At 43.9% G+C, this 25276-nt stretch overlaps 1 protein-coding gene and 1 long non-coding RNA gene across 2 annotated transcripts in view; one reads left to right on the top strand and one right to left on the bottom strand.

The window, feature by feature from the left end:
* The window catches only part of LOC137321923 (fibrocystin-like), a 440431-nt gene extending 416637 nt beyond the window's left edge, over positions 1-23794 (bottom strand). Inside the window, exons 1-5 of the mRNA XM_067984789.1 lie at positions 23631-23794; positions 6854-6997; positions 4517-4594; positions 3105-3237; positions 1853-1943 (exon numbers count right to left, since the gene is read on the bottom strand). Coding sequence (XP_067840890.1) covers positions 1853-1943; positions 3105-3237; positions 4517-4594; positions 6854-6911 — 360 coding nt within the window. The 5' untranslated portion in view covers positions 6912-6997; positions 23631-23794. The remainder of the gene's footprint in view (positions 1-1852; positions 1944-3104; positions 3238-4516; positions 4595-6853; positions 6998-23630) is intronic.
* LOC137321924 (uncharacterized) overlaps positions 1-24851 on the top strand; it is a 55042-nt gene extending 30191 nt beyond the window's left edge. The window contains exons 2-4 of the long non-coding RNA XR_010962925.1: positions 4524-4682; positions 23248-23361; positions 24642-24851. This is a non-coding gene — a long non-coding RNA (uncharacterized lncRNA). The remainder of the gene's footprint in view (positions 1-4523; positions 4683-23247; positions 23362-24641) is intronic.
* Positions 24852-25276: the final 425 nt, after the last annotated feature.

Here is a 25276-nt window from a genome sequence, read left to right on the forward strand (position 1 = left end):
ATTCCACACTCTTAGATGGAAGTCACGCTCACAGTGAGCGCAGGTCCTGATTGTGCTTTCCTTGCTGGTAGCTTGGGATCATGCAATTAGCCCTTTTAAGTGCTGAGTTGCCTGTACTTTGAGGAAAGATTGCTAGGTCCTAGAGGGATGGCGCAGTTTGGACACCCGTGCAATAAGTCACACTACTTTGAGATCTCCATGGGTTCATGTATTTTATATTTTCTAATAGTTGTGAATCCTAAATGAAAAGGACGCATGACCTTGCTTCAGCAAGTGGGATGAAATGAAATTCATACAGTTTAGGATCAAGTTTACCTGACATGAATATTGTGTATAAGGTATATTGTTCAAGAGGTTAGCTTCTTAATACCACATTAAAGGATTTATTCCAGCCAGAGACGTTCTATAAGTGAACAAACAACCCCCACTCCTGCCCTTACCCTCCCCTCCCCTCCCTTCCTGAGGCGATACAGCATTACCTAGAGAACGTTTTATATTAGTGCAAAGTTAGGGGTGCTAGGCTACGAAGGAAAACACTTACAAGCAAATGCTGTAAAGGAAAAAAACAATAAAGTGCAAAAATGAGTGGGGATTAATAATAAAATAGAAAAGGAAAAGTTAAGTATTTTTTTATACAGATGACAGAGTCACGCAAAACAAGTTGGCAGAATTAGGAGCTGTCATGGAGGGAAATCCAGCCCAAAAAGTCTAGCGTATAGAGCCAATAGATTGAAGAAGATTTAACAAAGCAGGTGGAAAAGTGGCAATATGGACTAGAGAGGACATATATAGAATTAATATAAGTGCCTTGGCTAATCCAAATGATGCAATGTAGATTGAGGTCAAGGATAGTAAAGGAAAAAAGGTAATTATTAGTTATTATTATAGACCTCCTGGACAGGGGAGGTTAGTAAACATGGAAATGTTTCTGCTGAAGGCCTGGAAAAATGCCAGGACATTAATCATAGGCGAATTTCAATTGCTCAGATATTAGCTGTGGTTTTCTGCTTCTGCACTCACTGGTCCACTGTTTTGTACCCATTCATTTTAGTGGACAGAAAATCACAGGCTGGCGAGCACAGGAGCAGAAAATCCCAACCATTGACTGGGAATCATGATGTGGAGATGCCGGTGATGGACTGGGGTTGACAATTGTAAACAATTTTACAACACCAAGTTATAGTCCAGCAATTTGTGAATTGTGAATTTAAAATAAAATTGCTGGACTATAACTTGGTGTTGTAAAATTGTTTACAATTGACTGGGAAAACAGCAGAGCGAAAATCAAAGAGTGCACATTTCTACAGGTGGTGTAGGATTACTTCCTTATTCAGCCTGTTAAACAGCCAAAGCAGTCAGCTGCCATTCAGGATCCAATTTTTAGTAATTTTTTTTTGAAAATACTATTTTGGGATACAGTGTATGAGTAATTAGAGACATGACATATGGTAAGTGTAGCATGCTTGGGAGGAACAGGTGAATTTGGATCTATAGTTCACAAAGCTCTCCAGCACTGGTGATTTTCCTCGCCTCATGTCTGGGTCTGTTGTAGATTAATTGATAGAGATTGATTGCTATGATTCGTCAACAACTCCATTATGGCTGTATCATGTGACTACCAGGATGGTAGAAGGCGAACTAGATGGACCTTGGTCTTTTTTCATCTAACAATTCTGATGTTCCTAATTCCATTATGGTTCATAAGGTATAAATAGGGGAGCATTTGCATTCCAATGATCATTGTAACCTGAGAAGTGCTTATGATAGGGTGTGAAAAGGACAGTGACACAGAATATATTGACACTCCAGTAATAACCCAGCTAAGGAATAAGAGAGCTTTCTCAATTTGTACCTGAAACGTACATCTTGTCCCTCCTGTATAGTTAACCATCTGTCCACCAACAATTAGTTCCATGTTGTACAGCCCTTCTTGCCATGATGGCCTGCAATAAAATTAAACCTTGTTATTCACAGAATTAACTTTGATCTACACAAGGGGTGAAGTTACAAATAAGAAATACCTACTGAGAATATTTGGTTACTTCACAGGAGAGACACAGCAATCAGGGATTTATTTGGTGGAAGATTAGTGATAGGTAACACATTATTCAGGTTATTTGTTCTCAAGATGTGGGTAATGCTGGAAAGGCCACATTTATTGCCCATCCCTAGTTGCCCTGATACTCCTTGAACTGCTACAGTTCTTGTGGTGATGGTGCTCCCACAATGGTGTAAGGCACAGAATTCCAGGATCTTGACCCAGCAACAATGAAGAAATGGCAACACATTAATAAAAATCCATGAGAATAAAATTTAAGGTTTTCAAAATATAAATATTTAACATATTGAGGATATGAAATTAGTTTGTGAACATTTATACAATAAAAGTTTGGTATTACTGGGGAACGAGAAGAAACTTGATTAAAGCAATATGTAGCGTGGTTGCTTTTGTCACATTATGGCTCCAAAAAGCATCACAGAAAAAAGATTGAACTTTTATCATTGTAAAGGAATCTGTGCTTTTAATGGATGCGATTTGATCAACATTTGACTGTATCAATAAGTGCTCAGTCAGGCTGCAGTTATATTGCCACCTTTGCATCCGTGCAAAGTATTTTGGATATACATCGACACAAAAGTGACAGTATAGCTCAGGAATCTGTCTTCCAAGTGCCCTAAAGCAAGAGATATAAGTTGACCTTTTGCAAGTAGTCTGACACCATTTTGGTTTCACACCCAGGACGCTAAAACTCCAGCCTTCCACAGAACCCACCGCCCCCCGCCCCCCGCCTCACCATTGTAAAAGTGCTCAGGTGTTCCACTAAATTTATTTCTAATGTTATGAGTAAAACGGATGCTCTCATCTACCCTCACCCAACACTAAAAATGAGCCCCCTGGGGATTAGAGCTCTGCCCACCTATATATAAATGCATGCACAGGGCTTCTTTGTTGCTAAGGCCAATGTAATGTGCAATCAGCAGTGTAACTCAACCTTGCCACCTGTACATCACAATACAGTCTTATCTAGTGAATTATCCTCTAAATTATGCATTTAAAGCCAGGTGAAAATTTTGCAACATAAACAATGACATGATCATAGTACCTTGTCCGACATTTTATCACGGATAAACTTGAATAAACTGGGAAGACGTCGCACCCAATCCTGGGAGCTGAAGGCTTTACCAGGAAAAGGTCCCACTGAAAGTTATTGGTATCTGACTGAATGGAGTCCAAATCTGCAAGAAGGCAACAATATCAACAGAGACAAATAAAATCTGAACCTTGGACTAAAGGGAAGTCGAGTCCTCACAATATCAGGAAAGTAGTTTCTACTATTGTTAGGATCAATTCTTAGTAGACATTATTGTAAAGGAGAGATCTGAGTGACATATTAATGCATAGCAAAAATCTACAGTCCCATAAAGTGTTTGACCAATAACAGTACAATGTGAGCTCTTAAGCAGCCACCATTGGCTTGTGCTTGCTTTTTTCTATCTGCCATTGATGGTAACAAACATGTCAGGGAAAGTCCCGTGTGCAGTTCCTGGTCTGCGTGAGTTAGCTAATCTCAGCTGGGTGAGCAGTGGGAGCATTATATTTGGATTCAGACCCCCCCAAGCTAGGAGGAAAAAAACAGCTCGGGTTACGACTTCTGATCACTAGTGAATGACGACTGCTAAGAAGTGTGCAAATAGGATCAGGTTTTACTGTCGTGACCCCAGTGATCAAATAGCTTGCTGACACTCACTGGCTAAATGAATAACAGAAGGCAGAGAGCTGAAAGCATTCATGGAGCTGTGCCTCTGAATGAGACACAGCTTCAGTAGAAGAGGGCAGAAAATTGTTCTATACTGGATTAGAAAACAAAGAGATAATTAAAGAACTCTACATTAATTAGCTCTTTGACAACTATGCCAGTTAAAAAATATACTGGAACATTTATTATAACCATAGTGAAAACTTACATAGCATTACTGTTTCTTTCTGTAAGTGGTATTGGTTTTCAATAGGAACCTGTGAACATGAAACCACTGTTCCCATCAATTAAAATGGTAATGAGTCTCCCCCTCCCCATGACCTCAGTGAGTTTATCCAGTGAGTAGCTGAGTCCCCCATGCACCAGTTCAATCAGAGGATGTGACAAATACAATCTGCCTGCCATAACCTCACCTACCTAGTCACAAGGTGCTTTCGATGGGCCAAATGTCCTCATCTCATTTGATGTTATTTGACATGTTAATTCCCCCCACCTCCTTAACACCAAATACTAAACACAATGTCGGCAATCTTTGATTACTGAAAGTACCTGTTTGCTTCCATAATGGCCGCCCTCCTTCCCAATGACACATTTAGAAAACTGATTTCTATTTTTTTAAAATATTAAAGTTTTGATATGCCATTAGGAAAATGCAATGAAACAAGCAACGTTTTATTTCATTCATATTAGAATCATTTCTTCTTTATATTAGGTGTGATGACAATCGTAAGCTATTTCATTTACTGGAATACTTTTACCTTCCAGGGTTAGTGTGATCCAAGTTCCTCCGGCAATGCTGCCCTCTCTTGGACTGATGCTCAGCTTCACAGTAACGACTACAGGACAAAAGACAATCAAATGATAGAAATTGGAAATGGTTTTGAAGCTCCACAGCACAAACATTTGCCTATTTTTGATTATCAGGTAGAATTTTTGTGTCACTGGAGTAACCAGAGAAATAAAAAATTAGAACAATTTTCAATATTAATAGAATGTTCACCTCACTGGTTCTAAGTGTTTAGTGGATCTATGTACCTTATTTACATAGTTTTAGCAGGAGCTTTATTGCACCTAGGCTTTATACACATATAGACTTTCCAACCTTGACTAGTCAACTGCACTTTGCCCTCTCTAGAGCATGGTCCACAGGAGTTAAGCATTTAGTGGATTACCATGATAGAGGTGACATGGTGAATGAAACATATGAAATCAAATTGAACATGAAAAAGCCAAAAAAAAGTCACTGCTCGGTTACCTTGTAATATTTTTTCCATAATCGAGAATCCAGTTTATTCAATCACAGCTCAAAATAAAGCTCAGTACAAGACATCACCGATTATTAAATTATCTCTAATGTTCCTGTATAAAAACTAATTTCAACCTAAGGAAATTTGGAGCAAGAAAAAGGCCATTTGGCCCTCACGTCTGTTCCACCTTGACTCTATGTATGATTACTCTACCATGGACTTCCTTCTCAACTACCGATTGATCCTCTACAGTAAAAAAGACTGTCTTCCTTCCCATAGCGCCTGCAAGTAATGCTATTTATACCTCTATAACCCTCAACACCAACAAAGTTGATTGTCAGAGGGGGCATGGATGATGAATTGGTTAGAACACTGTCCTTTTACCACTGGGACCTGTGTTGAAAACCAACCCAGACTAATGGGATAAAAGTATCCTCTCTCTGGTATTGTAGGGTTCCCATGTGAAATGGGTTAGGGCAGTCTCAACCCAATTTCTAGTGACATTAACAGCACAGAACTTCCCTCAGCTTGGAACAAATTAGTATTAAATTGGCAATCTCATTCTGAGAACCCACAAAACCGGCCTGTGCAAAAAACAAAATCACAGTTGTGCAGAATGGAGGGCCTCATCTGAGGCTGGAGCAACAGGGTAATGGTAAGGCAAGCTATCGGGGCAGAATAGAGCGAGTTTATGCTGTGCCTGACCTGGATGTGTTTGACACTGACACTGGGCGCTTTTGAAGCTGACACTGGGCGCGTTTGAAGCTGACACTGGGCGCGTTTGAAGCTGACACTGGGCGCGTTTGAAGCTGACACTGGGCGCGTTTGACGCTTACACTGGGTGTGTTTGACGCTGACACTGGGTGTGTTTGAAGCTGACACTGGGTGTGTTTGAAGCTGACACTGGGCGTGTTTGACGCTGACACTGGGCGCGTTTGACGCTGACACTGGGTGTGTTTGACGCTAACACTGGGCGCGTTTGACGCTGACACTGGGTGTGTTTGAAGCTGACACTGGGTGTGTTTGACGCTGACACTGGGTGTGTTTGAAGCTGACACTGGGTGCATTTGAAGCTGACACTGGGCGCGTTTGAAGCTGACACTGGGCGTGTTTGACGCTGACACTGGGCGCGTTTGACGCTGACACTGGGTGCGTTTGAAGCTGACACTGGGCGCGTTTGAAGCTGACACTGGGTGTGTTTGAAGCTGACACTGGGTGTGTTTGAAGCTGACACTGGGTGTGTTTGAAGCTGACACTGGGTGTGTTTGAAGCTGACACTGGGCGTGTTTGACGCTGACACTGGGTGTGATTGAAGCTGACACTGGATGCGTTTGACACTGACACTGGGCGCGTTTGAAGTTGACACTGGGCGCGTTTGAAGTTGACACTGGGCGCGTTTGAAGTTGACACTGGGTGTGTTTGAAGCTGACACTGGGTGTGTTTGAAACTGACACTGGGTGCGTTTGAAGCTGACACTGGGTGCCAAAATTAAAAAGTTGTTTTTCTCCAGCACCTTTTGACTAAAATATGCATTTTTATAAACTTCCACAGAATTGATCTACAACTTGTGACGAAGATCATTGGTAGAATCAGTGGTGTTCCACAATCAATTTGTTTTAGGTGCCTTTTCAATGAAATACTTCCTACTAAAAGTACAATACTGATTGATTAATCATTCCAAAACAACTTTGGATAAACATGGAACTTTAAGTGACCGTTCTTTCAGAATAGACCATGCAATTTAAGTAATTAAAAAAGTTGTAGAATACTCATAAAATCTAGGTCTTTATCAATTTACAGTGTCAAGTTTGGGTAGTTATTGAATTCCATACTCAAATACATCCTCACCTGGTTTACAAAGTAGTCCAATATTTAGAAGGAACAGGGCCTGGTAAAGTGTTTTCATCTCTCGAGCTCACTGTATTGTATTTTGGAAGATATGACAGTGGACTTTAACTATTGTAACTCCACCTCACTGCATTTTCATTTCCCCTAAAAAGGAAAAGGAAGTATAAGTGGGAGCTATCACTGTGACAGAGATATATGCATTTTAGGAGAAACACATAACTCAAGTGCCATGAGCCACATAACTGCTGTGACTGACCCACTTCATTGTCCCTAGTGTAAGCAAAATTAATAATGGAAATATTTGTATTTTGATTACTTATGGAAAATTATTTATTCTGATTTTATTAACTGGTCATGGTGTATCGTGTATTCCTAAAGGATACACTTAAGCGTTTGTACAGAGATTTGATTATAGTTCACATTCTGAATATTGCATAAGAATGCTGTTTGAATAATGAGTGAAGTTTAATATAACTGATACAACATCTGACCATACAACATCTTCCAGTTAAAAGTCAAGTTATTGTTTCTGGCAAGTGAAAAATTCATTTTAGTGAGTTCAAAAGAACATGCTTATGGCAAATAAGCCTTAAAACATTTTCCCATTGCACACGTACACATGCAGTTATATGGAGATTGACTACTGCTATGTGAGCAGAATTTATAGGTTCGGAGTTGCACAAGACATTTTGAGCATAAAAGACCTGTCCTAACTCATCACCCATACATCTACAGACTGTGACATCCTGAAGCAGCAGTGCTTCTCCAGGCCCCACAAGGAACATCTCACGCACAAAACTCTTCCTAAACCCCACCTCCTATGATTTAGCTGAGTGCAGACAGGAGGCCTCCGGGCCGCCCGATCTTTGCAGGGCAACAGCCTGTTTCAGGCATGCAGCTGGCCAACGAAATGTTAAAATTGACGAGGCCTCCTACAGTGACACCTAAGCGAGATGTGTAGACTGGAGAATTTTAGCTGTGATGACAGATTGGATAGGCTGGGGTTGATTTCCTTGGAACAGAGGAGGCTGAAAGGTGATTTGATTGAGGTGTGCAAAATGATCAGGGGCCTAGATAGAGTGGATAGGAAGGATCTATTTCCCTTAGCGGAGGGGCCAATAACCAGGGAGCATAGATTTAAAGTGATTGGTAGAAGGATTAGAGCGGAAATGAGGAAAAAAATTTTCACCCAGAGGGTGGTGGGGGTCTGGAACTTACTGCCTGAGAGGGTGGTAGAGGCAGAAACCCTCAACTCATTTAAAAAATACCTGGATGTGCACCTGAAGAGCCGTGACGTGCAGGGCTAGGGACCAAATGCGGGAAAGTGGGATTAGGCTGGGTGGCTCTTTCTCAGCCGACGCGGACACGATGGGCCGAATGGCCTCCTTCTGTGCCGTAAATTTTCTATGATTCTAGGTCCTGTGCTTCTCCCTTGCTTTCTGCCTGGGTGTTAAAATCCCGCTACAGTCTTTCCTATTTCCTCAGCATCTTCATATTTATTAAGGTAACTTTCAATCCAGCTGACAAATTTTCCATTAATTCCATTAGCCTCAATCTTCTTTGGAAATCTCACATGTAAAACATTATGAAATGCCTTCTGAAAATCCAAATAATTACATCCACTGGCTAGTCCTTATTTAATACAACAACTTACATTTATATCTCACCTTTAACATAGAAAAATGTTCCACCACACTCCACAGAGGCGTAAGGAAATAATCGGACGCTGAATCAAAAAAGGTGATATTAGGAGGGGGTTTTGGTCAAATAGGTGGTTTTAAAGGAGGGTCTTAAAGGAGGAGAGGGAGGCAGAAAGATGGAGGGAGGAATTCCAGAGCGTGGGGCCTAGGCAGCTGAAAGCAAAGACAAAGGATGGAGGGATGCCAAGAAGCCAAAGTCAGAGGAACGGAGAGCATGTGGGGCACTGTTGCAGTGGAGGAGGTTACAGAGATAGGAATGGAGAGGGCATGGAGGACAGGGGTGATGGGCAAGTGAGACTTCATGCGGGATAGGGTACGGGTAACAGAGTTTTGGAAGAGCTGATGTTTATGGAGGGTGGAGGATGGAAAGCTGACCAAGAATAGTCGAACCTGGAGGTGACAAAGATTCCTCCTTAAAGAATAACAGTATGTTCACAAGACATGATCTATTGCTTATAAAACCATTTGGTTTCTGCACTCTATAGATGAATATGAATAGCATCCTATAAAAGCAATTCCCCTACTGAAAGCCTAAGTCATTAATAATTTCCAGACCCCTGCCTCATCCCTTTTTCAAATATTAGCGTTACCTCCCACTCCTTAGGTTCATTTATGAAATCTTAAAAATATTAACTACATTTTTGTTTATTTCCTTCCTCTTTTTCTTGAGCATTTAGGGTGCATTCCATCTGATCCAAATGCCATTTTGTTTTTGAGATTCTTTATGATGTGCTTTATTGATCTCTATATAGATTCTTGAGTCAAAATGATCCATTATTGTAAAACATTAATTATATGTGATTTCCTGAGCCACTACAATATTTCTACTCAATTTCTCTCTCAAACAACTTATCTGATGTTAACACTGTCTACCTCTAATACAATTGACAAAAAGTTTCAATCCTTCTTGCTTCTGTTAATCCACATTTCTATTGTCTTCTTACCCCTTCTAATACTCAGTTTGCAACTCTCAGCTGTCTTTTGCCTTTGTTGCTCCCAAAAGTATCATCCAGAGCCTTGTTCATTTTTTGAGGATTCTAGTGTCCAGTTGACCTAAGGTTGAACAAGAGGTTCTAATGGGACTGTGACAAAATATTTTTCCCATGGTTTCTTATTTTTGCTTTACTGTTTCTTAATTTAAATGTTTTAAAACATCACAATCAAAATGGAAGTTATGTGTTCATTTAAAAGACGATGTAAGAGAACAATACGTCTGCAGGAACTGTGATGGGTACAAAGTGTCCTTAATATTCAACAAAAAAAAATATTGGAAACACTCAACTGGTCCAACAGCATCAGTGGAGAGAACAAAACAATTAACGGCCTGGATTTTAACTGCCAGCGGGAAACCCCTCGAGCCTGCTCCGCCATTCAATAAGATCATGGCTGATCTGGTCCTAACCTCAAATATAAATTCATGTCTAATTTCCTGCCCGCTCCCCGTAACCCCTAATTCCCTTTACTTCTAGGAAACTGTCTATTTCTGTTTTAAATTTATTTAATGATGTAGCTTCCACAGCTTCCTGGGGCAGCAAATTCCACAGACCTACTACCCTCTGAGTGAAGAAGTTTCTCCTCATCTCAGTTTTGAAAGAGCAGCCCCTTATTCTAAGATTATGCCCCCTCGTTCTAGTTTCACCCATCCTTGGGAACATCCTTACCACATCCACCCGATCAAGCCCCTTCACAATCTTATATGTTTCAATAAGATCGCCTCTCATTCTTCTGAACTCCAATGAGTAGAGTCCCAATCTACTCAACCTCTCCTCATATGTCCGCCCCCTCATCCCCGGGATTAACCGAGTGAACCTTCTTTGTACTGCCTCGAGAGCAAGTATGTCTTTTCTTAAGTATGGACACCAAAACTGTATGCAGTATTCCAGGTGCGGTCTCACCAATACCTTATATAACTGCAGCAATACCTCCCTGTTTTTATATTCTATCCCCCTAGCAATAAAAGCCAACATTCCGTTGGCCTTCTTGATCACCTGCTGCACCTGCATACTAACTTTTTGATTTTCTTGCACTGGGACCCCCAGATCCCTTTGTACTGCAGTACTTTCCAGTTTCTCGCCATTAAGATAAAAACTTGGGGCCCGATTTTAGCAGGCCTGCGGGTTCCCAACGGGTGGTCCTTCGGGAGCGTGGAAAACGCGGACGGCTAATTGAGTGCGCCTCCCGCCCGATCGCGGAATAATTGATCACATTAAGCCGTGGTTCCGGGTTCTCCGCTCCCCAGCTGTGTGCCGGCGGGCTGCGCATGCGCACTACCGTTTTCGCGATGGAGGAGCTCCATTTAAAGGGGCAGTCCCCCAAAGCCCCTCCTGCTGCAAGCAACAGGCAACACAGGATGGCGCACCCCAGGGGCAAGGCTGCGCCACGGTTCTCCGACTTCGCGCTGCAGCTGCTGCTGGAGGGTGTGAGGAGGAGGAGGGACACGCTGTTCCCGACGGATGGATGGAAGTGCCCTGGCTCCGTCACCAGGAAGGCATGGGCAGAGGTGGCGGCGGAGGTCAGCAGCAGGGCCAACACCCCCAGGACATGGGAGCAGTGCCGCAAGCGGTTCAATGACTTCACTAGGTCCGACAAGGTGAGTACACCAACGCACCCTCCCACAACCCGTCCCCACCATCACGCCAAACATATCACAACCCCTCCTGCACAGCCACCACTGCGCTCCCGCAGCAATCCTCAAAGCCACTCACTCACCATCCTCGCCGTGCCCGCAAGTACCCACCGTCCCTGTCCCCACCCGAATACTACCACACACCCCAATCCCCATGCAATGGGATGGGCATGTGGCACACGCATCCTCCCATCCATCTGCCCCACGCTCAACCCACCCACCCCGATGCTTGATGCGTCTCACTATGCAATATGCACTCACTCACACATCTGTGTTTTGCTTTGACAAGAGAAGAGATGCAAGAACAACCGAGAAAGGGCCCGAACTGGAGGGGGCCCGCCAAACGTGGTCGAACTGACGGATGCAGAGGTGGAGGCGCTCGACCTCGCCGGCATGCAACATTGCCTCTCTGTTGCGGATGGCGAGTCTGTCGCTGCAGAAACGGCCGGTAAGGGAAAGCTGACACTCAACACCCATGATCGCGAGTGACCGTATCATCACCTGCCATCAGGCGCACCGTAACGTTTGTGCACATGCCTCATAGTGCCCTCTGTTCTCTTGCAGGGCCGTCTGCGAGCGCTGTGTGCGAGGAGGGCGATTCCTCAGAGGACATGCCGGTCTCTGATGGTGCATCGTCACATATGAGCCAACCATCCACCAGCGCAGAGACACGCACCTCGGTGGGTCCCCCTCGCCAACTAGTTGGGGTTGCACTTGATGATTCACCGCGCACGTGTGAGCATGAGCAGACCCTGGTGGCAGGGGCAGCCGCGGAGGGTCCGCGTCGGTGGGAGCACTCTTCTCCAGGCTCTGCTCAGCCAGACCCAGATGCTGAACCCAGGGGGCCACCAGTCAAAAGGAGAGTCGTCGAGGGGCACCAGCTAATTGCTGAGGTACTGGGAGAGGTGCCACGCGCATTGTCCACAATTGCGCAGGTGATGGAGGAGTCCAACTCCTGCATGAGGACATTGGTGGCGCAGGTACAGGAGGGTACCGGCGACACAGTGTCACGGGTAGGTGCGGGACTGTCTGCGGTGGAGGACAGGCTGGCCTCCCTCGAGCGTCACGCACAGCTCCAGATCGAGTCCATGCAGGCCCTGACAACGGCTGTACAGATTCAGGGTGAGCAACATTCCGCCGCCATCAACAGGCTGACGGATACACTAGGGGTGGCCTTGCAAGGCCTCACACATGCCATCCAAACTGTCGTCCAGCAGGGTGGAAGGGGTGATGTGGGCCGAGGCCACGAGAGGGATGATGGTGAACGGGGACATGGAAGCGGGGACGCCTCTCAAGGCGCCCCCACGTCCCACCCGTTGCCCCCCTCTCAACCAGTACCCGCAATGGTGCCTCCTCTCCAGGTGGCCGAGTCTGCCCCTGCACAGGTGCAGGAGGAGCAGTCTGTGGAGGGGCCCTCATGGGCACCGAAACCCAGGGGCCGTCGGCCCAAAGCATCTACCCGGTCAGGGCAAGAATAGGAGCAACCTGCCACTACCTCTGCTGGAGCCACAGGGGTAGCACCACGTAGGGGTACCCAGAAACGAAAGCCAAAGGCGTTATAAGCACAAAGGGAATGCACCAGGGTGTCTGTTAATTTGTAAACTTTTTGTTTATAGTATTGCACCATGTACATATTAAACACTATCGTTCTCACCACTCCTGCCACCTCTCGTCCATTCTTCTGCGGCCTGTGCAATAGGTGCGTTCCGTGCAGCCCATCATGACGGCGAACACCTGCTGCCGCCCATTGGGCACACTGCTGTGGGTGCAGGAGTACTGGCAACACTCTTCAGTGGAGGGGGCTGGTATGGCCCCTCGCATGTGCAGGTGAGGAGATGCGAACGCCTCGCACTGTCTGACTCTAGGAGAACCGTTGACATATGAGTGCCTCCCTGGCCCAGCGAGCATCCCGGTGAGCCGGTGTTCGGCGCATGGGTCGTACATCATCCTCTGGCGCCTCCCCCTCCTCCTCCTCCACCTCCTCCTCCACCTCTACCTCCTCGTCCTCATCGCCGTCCTCAATGTGGGTGGCGGGTGTGGATGGGGCCTCCTCCAGCGGCACCCCTCTCTGTTGGGCCATGTTGTGCAGGGCACAGCAGACAACTATGATTCGTCCCACTCTGAATGGTGTGTATTGCAGCGCTCCCCCAGAACGATCAAGGCACCTGAAGCGCATCTTGAGAAGCCCTATGGTCTGCTCAATTGTAGACCTGGTAGCAGTGTGGTTGTCATTGTACCGACGCTCCGGCTCGGTGAGGGGGTTCCTCAGAGGTGTCATGAGCCACGTGTGTAGGGGATACCCCTTGTCGCCGAGGAGCCAGCCGTTGCCGGTGTTGGGTGCGTGGAAGAGGGGCGGGACGGTGGACTCCCTGAGGACGAAGGCATCGTGGCAGCTGCCGGGGTATCTGGCGCACACGTGTAGGAATCTCTGGCGGTGGTCACAGATGAGCTGGGCGTTCATGGAGTAATACCCCTTCCTGTTGATGAACAGCCCTGGCTCATGCGGAGGTGCCCGTATTGCGATGTGGGTGCAGTCGATTACGCCCTGTACCCGTGGGAAGCCGGCCATGGCATGGAATCCAACCGCCCTCTCCATCTGGCTGCGCTCGTCCATGGCGAAGTTGGTGTAGTGGGAGGCCCTGCGGAACAACCCATTGGTGACCTGCCTTATGCACTTGTGTGCAGACGACTGACAGACCCTGGTGATGTCCCCGGTGGCACCCTGGAAGGATCCGGATGCGAAGAAGTTGAGGGCAGTGGTGACTTTGACGGCAACAGGTAAGAAGATGCTGCTTGGTCCATCCGGGAGCAGCTCGTCGTTAAGGAGGCTGCAGATGTCGGCGACTACCTGGCGATTGACTCTGAGCCGCCGTATGCACTGCTCCTCGGAGAGGTCCATGAAGCTGAGCCTCGGTCTGTAGACCCTGTGTGGAGGGTAGTGCCTCCTGCGACGCATCTCTCTCTGCGGTTGCCCTCCCTCCTGCTGTGCAGGTGGGTGTGCCACAGCACCGTGTTGGGGGGCTCCACGTCGCTGAGGCGGACGGCATGGACTGCGAGGCTGCTGGGGCTGGTCATGCTGTTCGTCCTCCGAGGAGGTCAACGCACCACCCATCTGGCAGGTGTTGGTCTGAGGGGTTGTGCAGGGTAGGTGGGTGTTTCCTCGCAGTGGGGCTGCGGTTTCACGTCGGTGTTTCCTCTGGCTTGGAGGGGGGTGGTGGAGGGCAGGGGTTGCCCTATGTGACGCGGTGGCCTCCTGCGTGGGTGAGGGCTCTCCCACCCACTGTGGAGTGCACCTTGGCAGCTGCCACAGGCTGCTGGCTGCAACACGTCCGGTTGGAGTGAGACTGTTTCCCCCAGTGTGTGAAACAGTCTCGGTTGAAGGTAAAATCCCACACTTCCTATTAAGACAGCTGAATCAGGTCATTTAATGACCTCAACAAGCAAGGTAAATACACTCAAGTGGCATCCCGCTGGCTTTAATTGCCTGCGGGATTCCCACCAGTGGGGGCTGCGCACGCCCCCCCGCACGTCAGCGCGGAACCCGGAAGTGGGCGGGATCGAGGCGCGATCCGGTGACGCACCTGGATATCGCGATTTTCGACGCCTCCCCGTCGGGAACGCACCCGGAACCCGCTGGTAAAATCGAGCCCCAGTGATTTTTCCTGCCAAAGTGCATAACCTCACATTTTCCAATATTGTATTGCATCTGCCAAATCTCTGCCCCCTCACCCAGCCTGTCTATATCTCCCTGTAGGTTTTTTATGTCCTCCTCACTCTCCACTTTCCCTCCCATCTTTGTATCATCTGCAAACTTTGATATGTTACACTCGGTCCCCTCCTCCAAATCGTTAATATAGATTGTAAAGAGTTGGGGACCCAGCACCGACCCTGTGGAACACCACTGGCCACTGGCTGCCAGTCCGAGAATGAACCATTTATCCCAACTCTCTGCTTCCTGTTAGATAACCAATCCTCCACCCATGCCAGAATATTAACCCCAATCCAGTGATTCTTTATCTTGAGCAATAATCTTTTATGTGGCACCTTGTCAAATGCCTTCTGGAAGTCTAAATACACTACGTCCACTGGTTCCCCTTTATCCACCCTGCACGTTATGTCCTCAAAGAACTCAAGCAAATTTGTCAGACATGACTTCCCCTTTGTAAAGCCATGCTGACTTTGTCCTATTAAATTATGTTTATCCAAATGCTCTGCTACTGTCTCCTTAATAATGGACTCCAAAATTTTACCCACCACAGATGTTAGGCTAACTGGTCTATAATTTCCAGCCTTCTGCCTACTACCCTTTTTAAATAAGGGTGTTACATTAGCAGTTTTCCAATCTGCCGGGACCTTTGCCGAGTCCAGAGAATTTTGGAAAATTTTGGAAAAATTAATTTCCCGTTCCAGGTGGGAAGTCAACGGGAAGCAATGGAAAATCGAGTGGCCCAGAGGCCACCCACTGACACCAGGTGGCGGGATCAGCTGCTGTGGCCGTATAATGGGGGTCTTTCGATCGGGAAGGGAGGGAGAGAGTCCACAGCTGCTCCTCCTAGCCCCACAAGAAAAGTAAAAAAATGTACCTGTTTGGGCCTGTTCTGGCCCTGATCCTCTTTCCCGCTGTCTTCAGCTGGCATGAAAGCCATTGCGGCTTCCAGCTCAGGCCGTCCAGTTAAAATTGCAGTTGGGTCCCAAGGATGTCATCGGGACCCGACATCGATATGTAAAAAAGGACACCGCCGGATTTGGGCGGTTGTCCTTGCCCCCAGCTCAGTAGAGCAGGTTAAAATTGAAAACGATCAGCTCCTGGCGTTTCCAGGGCGGGTAAGTAACCTGGGCAATTTTAACTGCCCTGTTTCCTAGCATTTCAGATCTAAATTTATCTTTAATTTTTCCCAGCTCTGATGAAGGGTTACACCTGAAACATTAATTCTTCTGTTCTCTCCACAAATGCTGCTGTTTCTGTTTCAGATTTCCAGCATCTGCAGTTTTTGCTTTTTATCCTTAATATGCAAAGACATTAAGGATAAATGTTCTGCTAAAATCCTCTTACTGAAATAGAGTCAAAAGGCTGCCCACGTCCTGATTCACAGAAAAATGCCTCCTCCATATTGTGCCAATTTCCATAGGTAAGCAATACCATTGCTTCAGAGTAGCTATGGATTAGAACTATGGTTCTGTGTTGTTCAAGTAAGCATAGTATATATATAGTACCAAGGAAACATATTACTTCCTCCTCACATGCCAACCATCTGAATATATAAAAAGAACACATTACATCATTTTCAACTTCTAAATCATGCCAAGTTCTCGAAAACATAGTTACCTTCTGCAATGATTAACAGGATTTGATGGATGATTAGCTACAAGCCAGAAATGAGTATAATTTAAATAATCCTGCAAAAGGGTGGGAGGGTATTCACAGTAGGTACAGGTACAGCACAGGAGGAGGCCATTCGGCCCATCTTGCCAGTACCATTTCTTTGAAAGACCCATCCAATTAGTCCTATTCCCCTGCTCTTTCCCCATATTTTTTTTCCCTTCAAGTATTTTTCCAATTCCCTTTTGAAAGTTACTATTGAATCTACTTCCACCATCCTTTCAGGCAGTGCATTCCAGATCATTACAACTCGCTGCATAAAAAATAAATGTTTCCTCATGTCGCCTCTGGCTCTTTTGCCGATCACCTTAAATCTGTGTCCTCTGGTTTCTGCCACTGGAAACAGTTTCTCCTTATTTATTCTATCAAAACCGTTCATGATTTTGAATACCTCTATCAAATCTCCCCTTAACCTTCTCTGTCTTAAGGAGAATAACCCCAGCTTCTCCCATCTCTCCACATAACTGAAGTCTCTCATCCTTGGTACCATTCCAGTAAATCTCTTCTGCACCCTCTCTAAGGCTTTGACATCTTTGGTCTCTGAAGCTCAAGTGCAAAAAAATTAAATACTATCCAGTATAAAGAACAACAAGATATTGTCGATAACATTTCACCGCGACTTAAAAAAATTCCAATCCTGTACAAGGAGACTTTGGTAATGGGCTTAAAACACAGTTTTGTCTTTAAAATTTAATTTTATACGTGACAAATTTACAATTTAAATCAAACTGTACTTAACATTTATTGTTGTTTTTCTGACATTGCCTTGTTTCCTCTCTGATATTCCCAGTATCGACATCAAGCACTCCTGGGCTAGGTATAGTATTGGCCAGATGTAAAGTAAGGTTCCCTCTGCTCTTCTCAGTAATGCACCTCAACCACTAAACAGCAACAACAAATTGCATTTATACAGCACCTTTAATGTAAAAAAAACTTCCCAAGGCACTTCACAAAGGCATAAGGAAAATGGACATTGAGCCAAAGGAGGAGAGATTAGGAGTAACCAAAAGTTTGATCAGAGGTGGGTTTTATGGAGAGTCTTAAGGGAGGAGATGGAGGTGGCGAGACAGAGGGGTTTTGAAAGGGAAGTCCAGAGAGTGCGACCTAAGCAGCTGAAGGCACGGCAGCAAATGGTGGGATACATAAGAGGTCAGAGTCAGAGGAAGAGAGTTGGGAGTGTAAGAGGTTAGAGAGATAGGGAGGGGAAAGGCCATGGAGGGTTTTAGAGACAACAACAAGAATCTTAAATTTGAGACATTGGGGGATCTGAAGCCAATAAATGTCAGCAAGGATGGGGGTGATGGGTGAGCAGCAGTTGGTGGGGGATAGGATATGAGCAGCAGATTTTTGGAAGGGTTGGAGTTTATGGAGGTCGGAATATGGGAGTCCCACAAGAGCATCAGAGAAGTCGAGTCTGAAGATGATGATGGCATGTATGAGGAGCAACTATATCAGACCAGTGTGAATATTTTCATTTCACAAATCAGCCATCTTTATTGACTATGAATGAAGTTGCAGTTTGGTGCTAATCTGTGCAGATGAAGGTCAGTTTTGTGCTGTGGATGTACACATACTAGGAACTGGGTTTAGACCACCCAAACTCATCTTATTTGATACTATCACAGCCAGCACAGAGAGGAGATTTTTACCTTGTCAATGGGTTTAGTTTACAGTATATAATTAGATACTTTACCATCCGATAAATGTAGGATTTGATTTAAAACAATTGTGGAAATATGAAGATGTTTATGATCGATGTGCTCACTTTAATATAAAGAAAATAGTTTTGGTGACAGGGTTCTTTACTTCCTCCTTTGTGTTGCACCATAACAGCAGGACACAACACCAAATAAAGGGGAAACTGTTCCCATTATGGCAAAATGTATTTTCCACAGTGCAAATGTGATAGGACATAATTACTTGACATATTAAAGTGTTCATATGAAATTCTCTGTCTGCTATATTAACACATTTAAAATGAACAGATCAAGTTTAAAATAATAGTCATTTCATACAAACAGATTAAAATACTAGTTACTAATATTACACAGCACAATCTCAACCTTTTTGTCTCTGCATTCCCATGCAACCGCAATTCCTTACTCATGCGATTTCAGTCACAAACATTATCTTATTATTAGAAAAGAAGCTTTGGTCTTAAACACGTATGCACGCACACACACACGCACAGAGTTAGGTTACCAACTGACGCATGCCATTAACTCGTATTTCTGCTGTACAAAATCATTTTGTACAGCATTAAAATATTACTTTGTACTTTAAAGAGGCATCAACTTAATGAAAAATTGTTTGTGGGCATTTTTGTTTGGTAGGAGTGGAAAGAGTCAGTGACATTTTTATCAGGATGAAATCACGTGCAAGTGATTATATGATAATACATTTGATATGATTTAAGAAAGACTTGCACTTATATAGCTTCTTATAACATGTCTCAGAAATGTCCCAAAGCACTTTACATACAATTAGTTTGTGGAATGCAGTCTTCTCAGCAGCCATTTTATGCACAGGAAGATTCCACAAACAGCAATAACCAGTATCTGTTTTGGTGATGCTGCTTGAAGGGGAAATGTCAGCTGGGATACCTCCCTGCTCTTCTTCAAGTAGCACAATATGATCCTTAATATTCATCGCAACCACAGGAACAGGAAGAAAGGAACTCTGTTTCACATCTCATCTGAAGGATGACATTTTCACAGTGCAGCACTCCCTCAGTGCTGCACTGAACTCTCAGCCTAGATCAGGGTGTCCAAAACGCAGCCTATGGGCCACATGCAGCCCTCGAGTCGTTGCGATCTGGCCTTTGAAGCTCAGGTAACTCAGTCCTATTTGCACTTACAATTCTTATTTATTGGCTTATCCTGTTTGAATTTTGTGATCTGGAATTTTCAAAAGGCCTCATTGGTGGATAAATTCTCAATGAGAACACTAAGATTTGTGGGTGTGATCAGCTTGAGATGTAAGATAATAAATCAGATCATGAATTTAAACTTTATACATGGCCTCTGAAACTCCATAATATGGTCTACAGGGCCCACACAACCGTACCCATGGCGTAGATTATGTACTCAAGTCTCAGCTTTCTGATTCAGAGGCAAGAATGTTACCAACTGACTCTAGCTTACAAACGCACAGAAAAATGCTTACAATACAAGTGCCTTTTTTCATGGAGATGGTGCCCCTTTAAATATGTTGGACTAGAAACAACTCATTAAAAATAGCAGCTCCTGCCCATTTCACTCCTGCTGCTCAAGGAGAATTAAAATGCCTCAAGGTGACAATTGTTGGAGATACAGAATTCCAGGGAGGAACCAACCTCCACATGATATGGATCCACACCTCTCAGTCGCCACACATTTTGTGCAGCAGTGCACATTTCTGGCACAAGTTTCACTTTGTCCCCACGATATACCAAATGTTCTGCATCATCTCCATTAGATGCCTTTTTTGTTTTTTATCCCTGAAAAAATAGTGGATTCAGATGTCGTCTTCATTGTTTCTTTCATTCCTTCTGTCATCACTCAGCAGTGAGCTCCAGCAAAAACGCAGAATGTTATCTCGCACAGATTAACTTCAGCATCAATGTATTTAAAGCCAAGGGAAATGTGCACTACACATTTTTGGCGTGTGCTTCACGATAGGCCTTTAAAAGGCTAAGAGTATGTAAGGAGCACCCAATTATTAGCTCATTCCGGAAAATCGTTTCCATTACACTGCTAATGTGAGCCCAGCATCTCACGCAGTACATACATGCACAAATTTACTGCTGGGCGGGACTGTTTAGAAGCAAAGACGTTTACAGCATGGAAAGTTTACAGAATCGCATCCTATCCGTGCCAGTAATCTTACTGTTCCGCTGACTCTCTGCATTCCAGATTTTCCTCTGCTTCAAATAATAAAATTTAAAAATGCATTGGTGTCTGTTTCAACTACTCCCTGTGGTAAAGCATTCCATGCTCCAACAACTTTCTACATAAAGGAATTTCTCCTAACCTCTCGCCTCACTCTCAGTGACGATTTTAAATTGATGACCCCCTCGTCATTTATTCCCCAACCGGAGGAAATAGTCTTTCCCAATATCAAAACCCTTTGTAATTTTAAAAACCTTTATTAAAACTCCTCTAAGCCTTCTCTGCTCTATTGGAAATAGTCCCAGCATCTCAAGTCACTCTTCATAGTTTCCCATCCCTGGTATCATCCTGGTGAATCTACACTTTATACTCACACACACCAGGAACCATCAGCAACTAAGAACATAGGAACAGGAATGGGCTATTCTGTCCATTGAGCCTGCTCTGCCCTTTTGTTAGCCATGATGATTCTATGAAGTCCCAGTTCTCTGTCTTTTCTCCATATAACAAAATGATTTGTATCCATATAATGCCTTTCACGACTTCAGAATGTCCTGAAGCAATTTACAGCTAAAGTAGTCACTGTTATAATGTAGGCAAACATGGCAGCCAATTTGCATAAGGCAAGGTCCCACAAACAGCAATGAGATAAATGACCAGATCATCTATTTTAGTGGTTTTGGTTGAGGGATGAATGCTGAGATCTTTAATGTCCTCCTGAGAGGTCAAACAAAGCCACAGTTTAACATCTCATCCAAAAGACAGCGCCTCTGACAATGCAGTACTGAGGGAGTGCCTAGATTACATGTTCAAGTCTCTGGAGTGACATTTGACCTTCTGACTCAGAGACGTGAGTGCTACCATTGAGCCAAGGTTGACACATATCCCTTAATACCTTTACTTCCTAAGTATTTAAACCCCTCTAACTGCTGAACTTGTGACCAACAGCAACACCACCACATGGGTACAAATATAACATCTGATGCGTGAGCGCAGGTATAAACTTTAACATACGTCAATCTAAAGGTTTAATCTAAAGGATATAATAAAAATGATACCAGACATGGTGGAATGTTTTTGCCTAATGGTTTCGCTCAGTCACGAGAGAGAGAGCACAGAGACATATCCAAGCTTAAATCTTACTTAGAAACAACATGAAACAAAACCACAACAAACTGTTAAAACCGCTAGTCACCGACATGCTTACTGATTTATGAGGTGATACACTGATGCAGTGTGTTATACTGGAGCTGGCCCAATGCCACATCAAAACAAAACTCCTTTGTGGAGGTCTTCATTCCAGCTGGCTTGAAGAAGTGTGCTAGGGGAGATTTATAGTAACTTTTAGTGCCACACTTTGGAACAGTATGATGCTAACATGACGCTTTAAGAATCCACTGTAACAAACTTGCCAAACTGATTCTCGTCTCCGAAGATAACATTTTCAGGAATCCTTGCCACTAACCTAATGCCTTAGAAATACATTGGGGATGACTCATCCCTGAAATCCGCCACAAACAATGTACAATATAATTGAGTTGAATTGCAGGTGCAGAATTGAGGCCAGTGCACACCAAACACTCCCTCTGCCCCCTTCTCTGGTTGGTTTCAAAACAGCACAAATTCAGATTCATGCATGTGTACCAGGCTGCAGACATGAACAGTCGAATGGTGTGATAGTTACCGAAACTTGATTAAGAAATAATTTGTGGTTAATTGCTAGGAAATTCTATGCCTAATATGCATAGCATATAACTGAGATAACTTATAGACTTGAGTGTTTAACAAGTCAGTGACATTTCAAAGGGTTCTGATGGTATCAAACTGCGAAAACAAGATGCCTGTGGTTTATCAAGATCCAGTAAGCCAAAGAGCATATTGCAATTTGTGTTATTCTTTTTAATATACACAAATAGTGGGTGCTGTAATATATCTATTATTTTTGCAGAATATACAAACATACGTTACTTAAAAAATATCTGGTCCAGAATTACTTGCAGCCCATTCATTGCAATGAAATTTGTATTCATGCGCAGCGGAAAAGTCACCTGTGATCCCTATTGCCCGGATAGGCCGGGGGTGCACGTAATAATGGGCCTTGGGCCTCATTATCATCAAACCAGCTATCTGGGGACACCCAGGCAGCTCATCAGAGAAGAGAACTCAAAGATCGGGATGCTGTGACACCAGCAATGGCCCTCAAGTAATTTCTTAAAAGGGAAGGGGGTGCGACTGAGAAGGTGGGGGGTGACCAGGAGAGAGGACTATCGGGAGAGGGGACGAGTGGGAAGGGGGAAACTGGGATGGAGGGTGATCGGGAGGAAGTGTAGCTGCCTAATCCCCACATTCTGGAATTCCATCCCTAAACCCCTCCACCTCTCCACCTCCCTCTCCTCCTTTAAGACCCTCCTTAAAACCCAGCTCTTTGACCAAGCTTTTGATCACCCTCCAAATATCCCCTCCTTTGGCTCGGCATCTATTTTTTGATTACGTCTCTGTGAAGCGCCGAGGGACATTTTTCTACATTAATGGCACTATATAAATGCAAGTTGTTGTTGTGTCATTGCAGATTTTAATGGATGTCAAGTTGCTGTGACAGAATCACATAATTTTATCTGAAATGCTATTGTACAGTGTGAATTAGACTTTAGTAATGTTGGGTTTCCCCTTCAATGCATATTACAAGAGAAATAACATATCTGGTATATGCATTCTATATATTTAAAGCACATTATCTAGTGACAAATTAGATTTTTACATCCTTTAAATGTATTTTCCATGTGGATAAACTCCATCTACTGTCCTTTTGTCACTCAAAGCCTATCCTTAGGTTTATGAAATGACACATATAACTGGATAAAGTATGGAAGCTATGAAGTTGACTCTTGCCTGAAAGGACCTCCCAAATAATGGACATTTCATTACAATTACAGGTAATAACCCAGCTCCACCACTAGATTGGATATTTTTTGTACAAGGTGCACACTGTTGTACATTTATCTTTAACTAGCTACTGTATCTTAATGAAACAAAACTGCTTTGTTTGTACTGAGATTTTATAAAAATGAACTCTGCATAAAGCACAGTAGCTGAAACACTAAAAATGAACACAATGACAAATTCAGTCAGGATATATGTCTCAGGAGAAATGATGGCGTTGTTTCAATTTCTTTCACAAAAGTTTACTAAACAAGGTACTTACTTGAGCTTTGTTCCAGAGTTATTAATTTTCCTTCTTTTCTCTCCTGAGGTGACACTTGCTGAGACTGAATGCTTACAAATTATGCAAGCTTTTCAAATCCTACTTTATTAAGAATAGTTTGTTGAGGTTTTTCAATCCATCCTCAGAGACTGGTCAGTGCAGATTCAAGGTGACTCACCCAACGAGTTTTTGACTGGGAGCTACACAGTGCTTATAAAATAAGAGTCCCCCTTTCTTAAAGGGAAACTGTTCCAATTGCAGGTAATAGGAATAGATGGGGTCAGTGGAAAGTTTTTTTTCAAAGTAAAAGAATGTTAGGGAAGAAATCTCAAAAATTCTACACAAAAAGTGATTGTAAAAAGGGACCTAAAAAATCCATTAATACTTTCAAAATTCTTGTGTACTTCTTCTCATTGGAATGAAAGATTAAAAAAAACTGCTGAATAGATTAATCTTCCATTTTGCATCCATGACACCATAAACCACAAAACTAGATATTCTGCTCCCGCCTTCCAGCCAGCTACCGCTTCCCACCAGATTTAGGAGGGAGACTGATGCAGATGAGACCGGAAGTTAAAATCTCTTAAACATAGATTTAGGTACATAAGAAACCATGAAAAAAGTAAAAGCCATTCAGGCCATCAAGCCTACACCTTCCATTGACCCTCTACAATTTACCCTGTCAGGGATTCTAAGGGAAAGCTCTGCATAGATACGATCTAATTTCAAACAGTAATGAAGCAAACCTCCAGAATATTAATCCATCCCTGACCTCCGCTATTTAATCATGCATTTAATCATGCATTGATGCATTAAGGGGAAGCTAAATAAGTACATGAGGGAGAAATAAATATAAGGATATGTTGATAGGGTGAGATGAAGTAGGGTGAGAGGAGGCTCGAATGGAGGATAAACATCAGCGTAGAACAGTTGGGCCGAATGGCCTGTTTCTGTGCTGTAAAATTCTATGTAATTCTATTCTATTCAATCATAGACAATTGTCCTCCACAGATGACTCCCTCCCACCTGCCAAAATTACTGATGCATTGGAGAAGAAACATCATCTTGGTAGGATCCTCCATGGCGTCAAGCTTCTTCCTTGCACATTTGGAACATAACTCTTCTGAAGGCCAGACTGTCGGATTGTCCAAATTGACTAATGTGCCACAAAATCTGAGTTTTGTAAATTCTGTGAATAAATACTACGCATATAGTGTTTTTGAAGCCCTTTTTATATTCCTTTCTATTTTATTGCTTTTTGAAAATATTTATATAGTAGAGTATAACTGCAGTTTTCTTTAAGAAAAGATAATTTATGTGAGTCAGTGTACAAATAAACAGTTAATTCAGTGTGAGAAGTAAGGAGCGATGTTAAGTACAATTTAAATACAAAATCAATTTATTTGCTTGTGAGTTTGATATGGTCATTTGAATAAATCCTTTTTAAAATCTCGTACGTATCATTTTTCCCCGCCATACAGGTTTTTGTTGCCATTTTATGTACAGAATAAAAGATCCACTGATGCAGTATATTGGTGTCAGAACATGCTGCACCATAGAGTGGTAGGATGCAGGATCAATTCGCCACACAGAGACTCCTGGGGCCTGATTTTACCAGGCCTGCGGGTTTCCGGCGGGTTGGGTTT

The sequence above is a fragment of the Heptranchias perlo genome, chromosome 5 (genome assembly GCF_035084215.1).
Source record: "Heptranchias perlo isolate sHepPer1 chromosome 5, sHepPer1.hap1, whole genome shotgun sequence".
NCBI classification, from domain to species: domain Eukaryota; kingdom Metazoa; phylum Chordata; class Chondrichthyes; order Hexanchiformes; family Hexanchidae; genus Heptranchias; species Heptranchias perlo.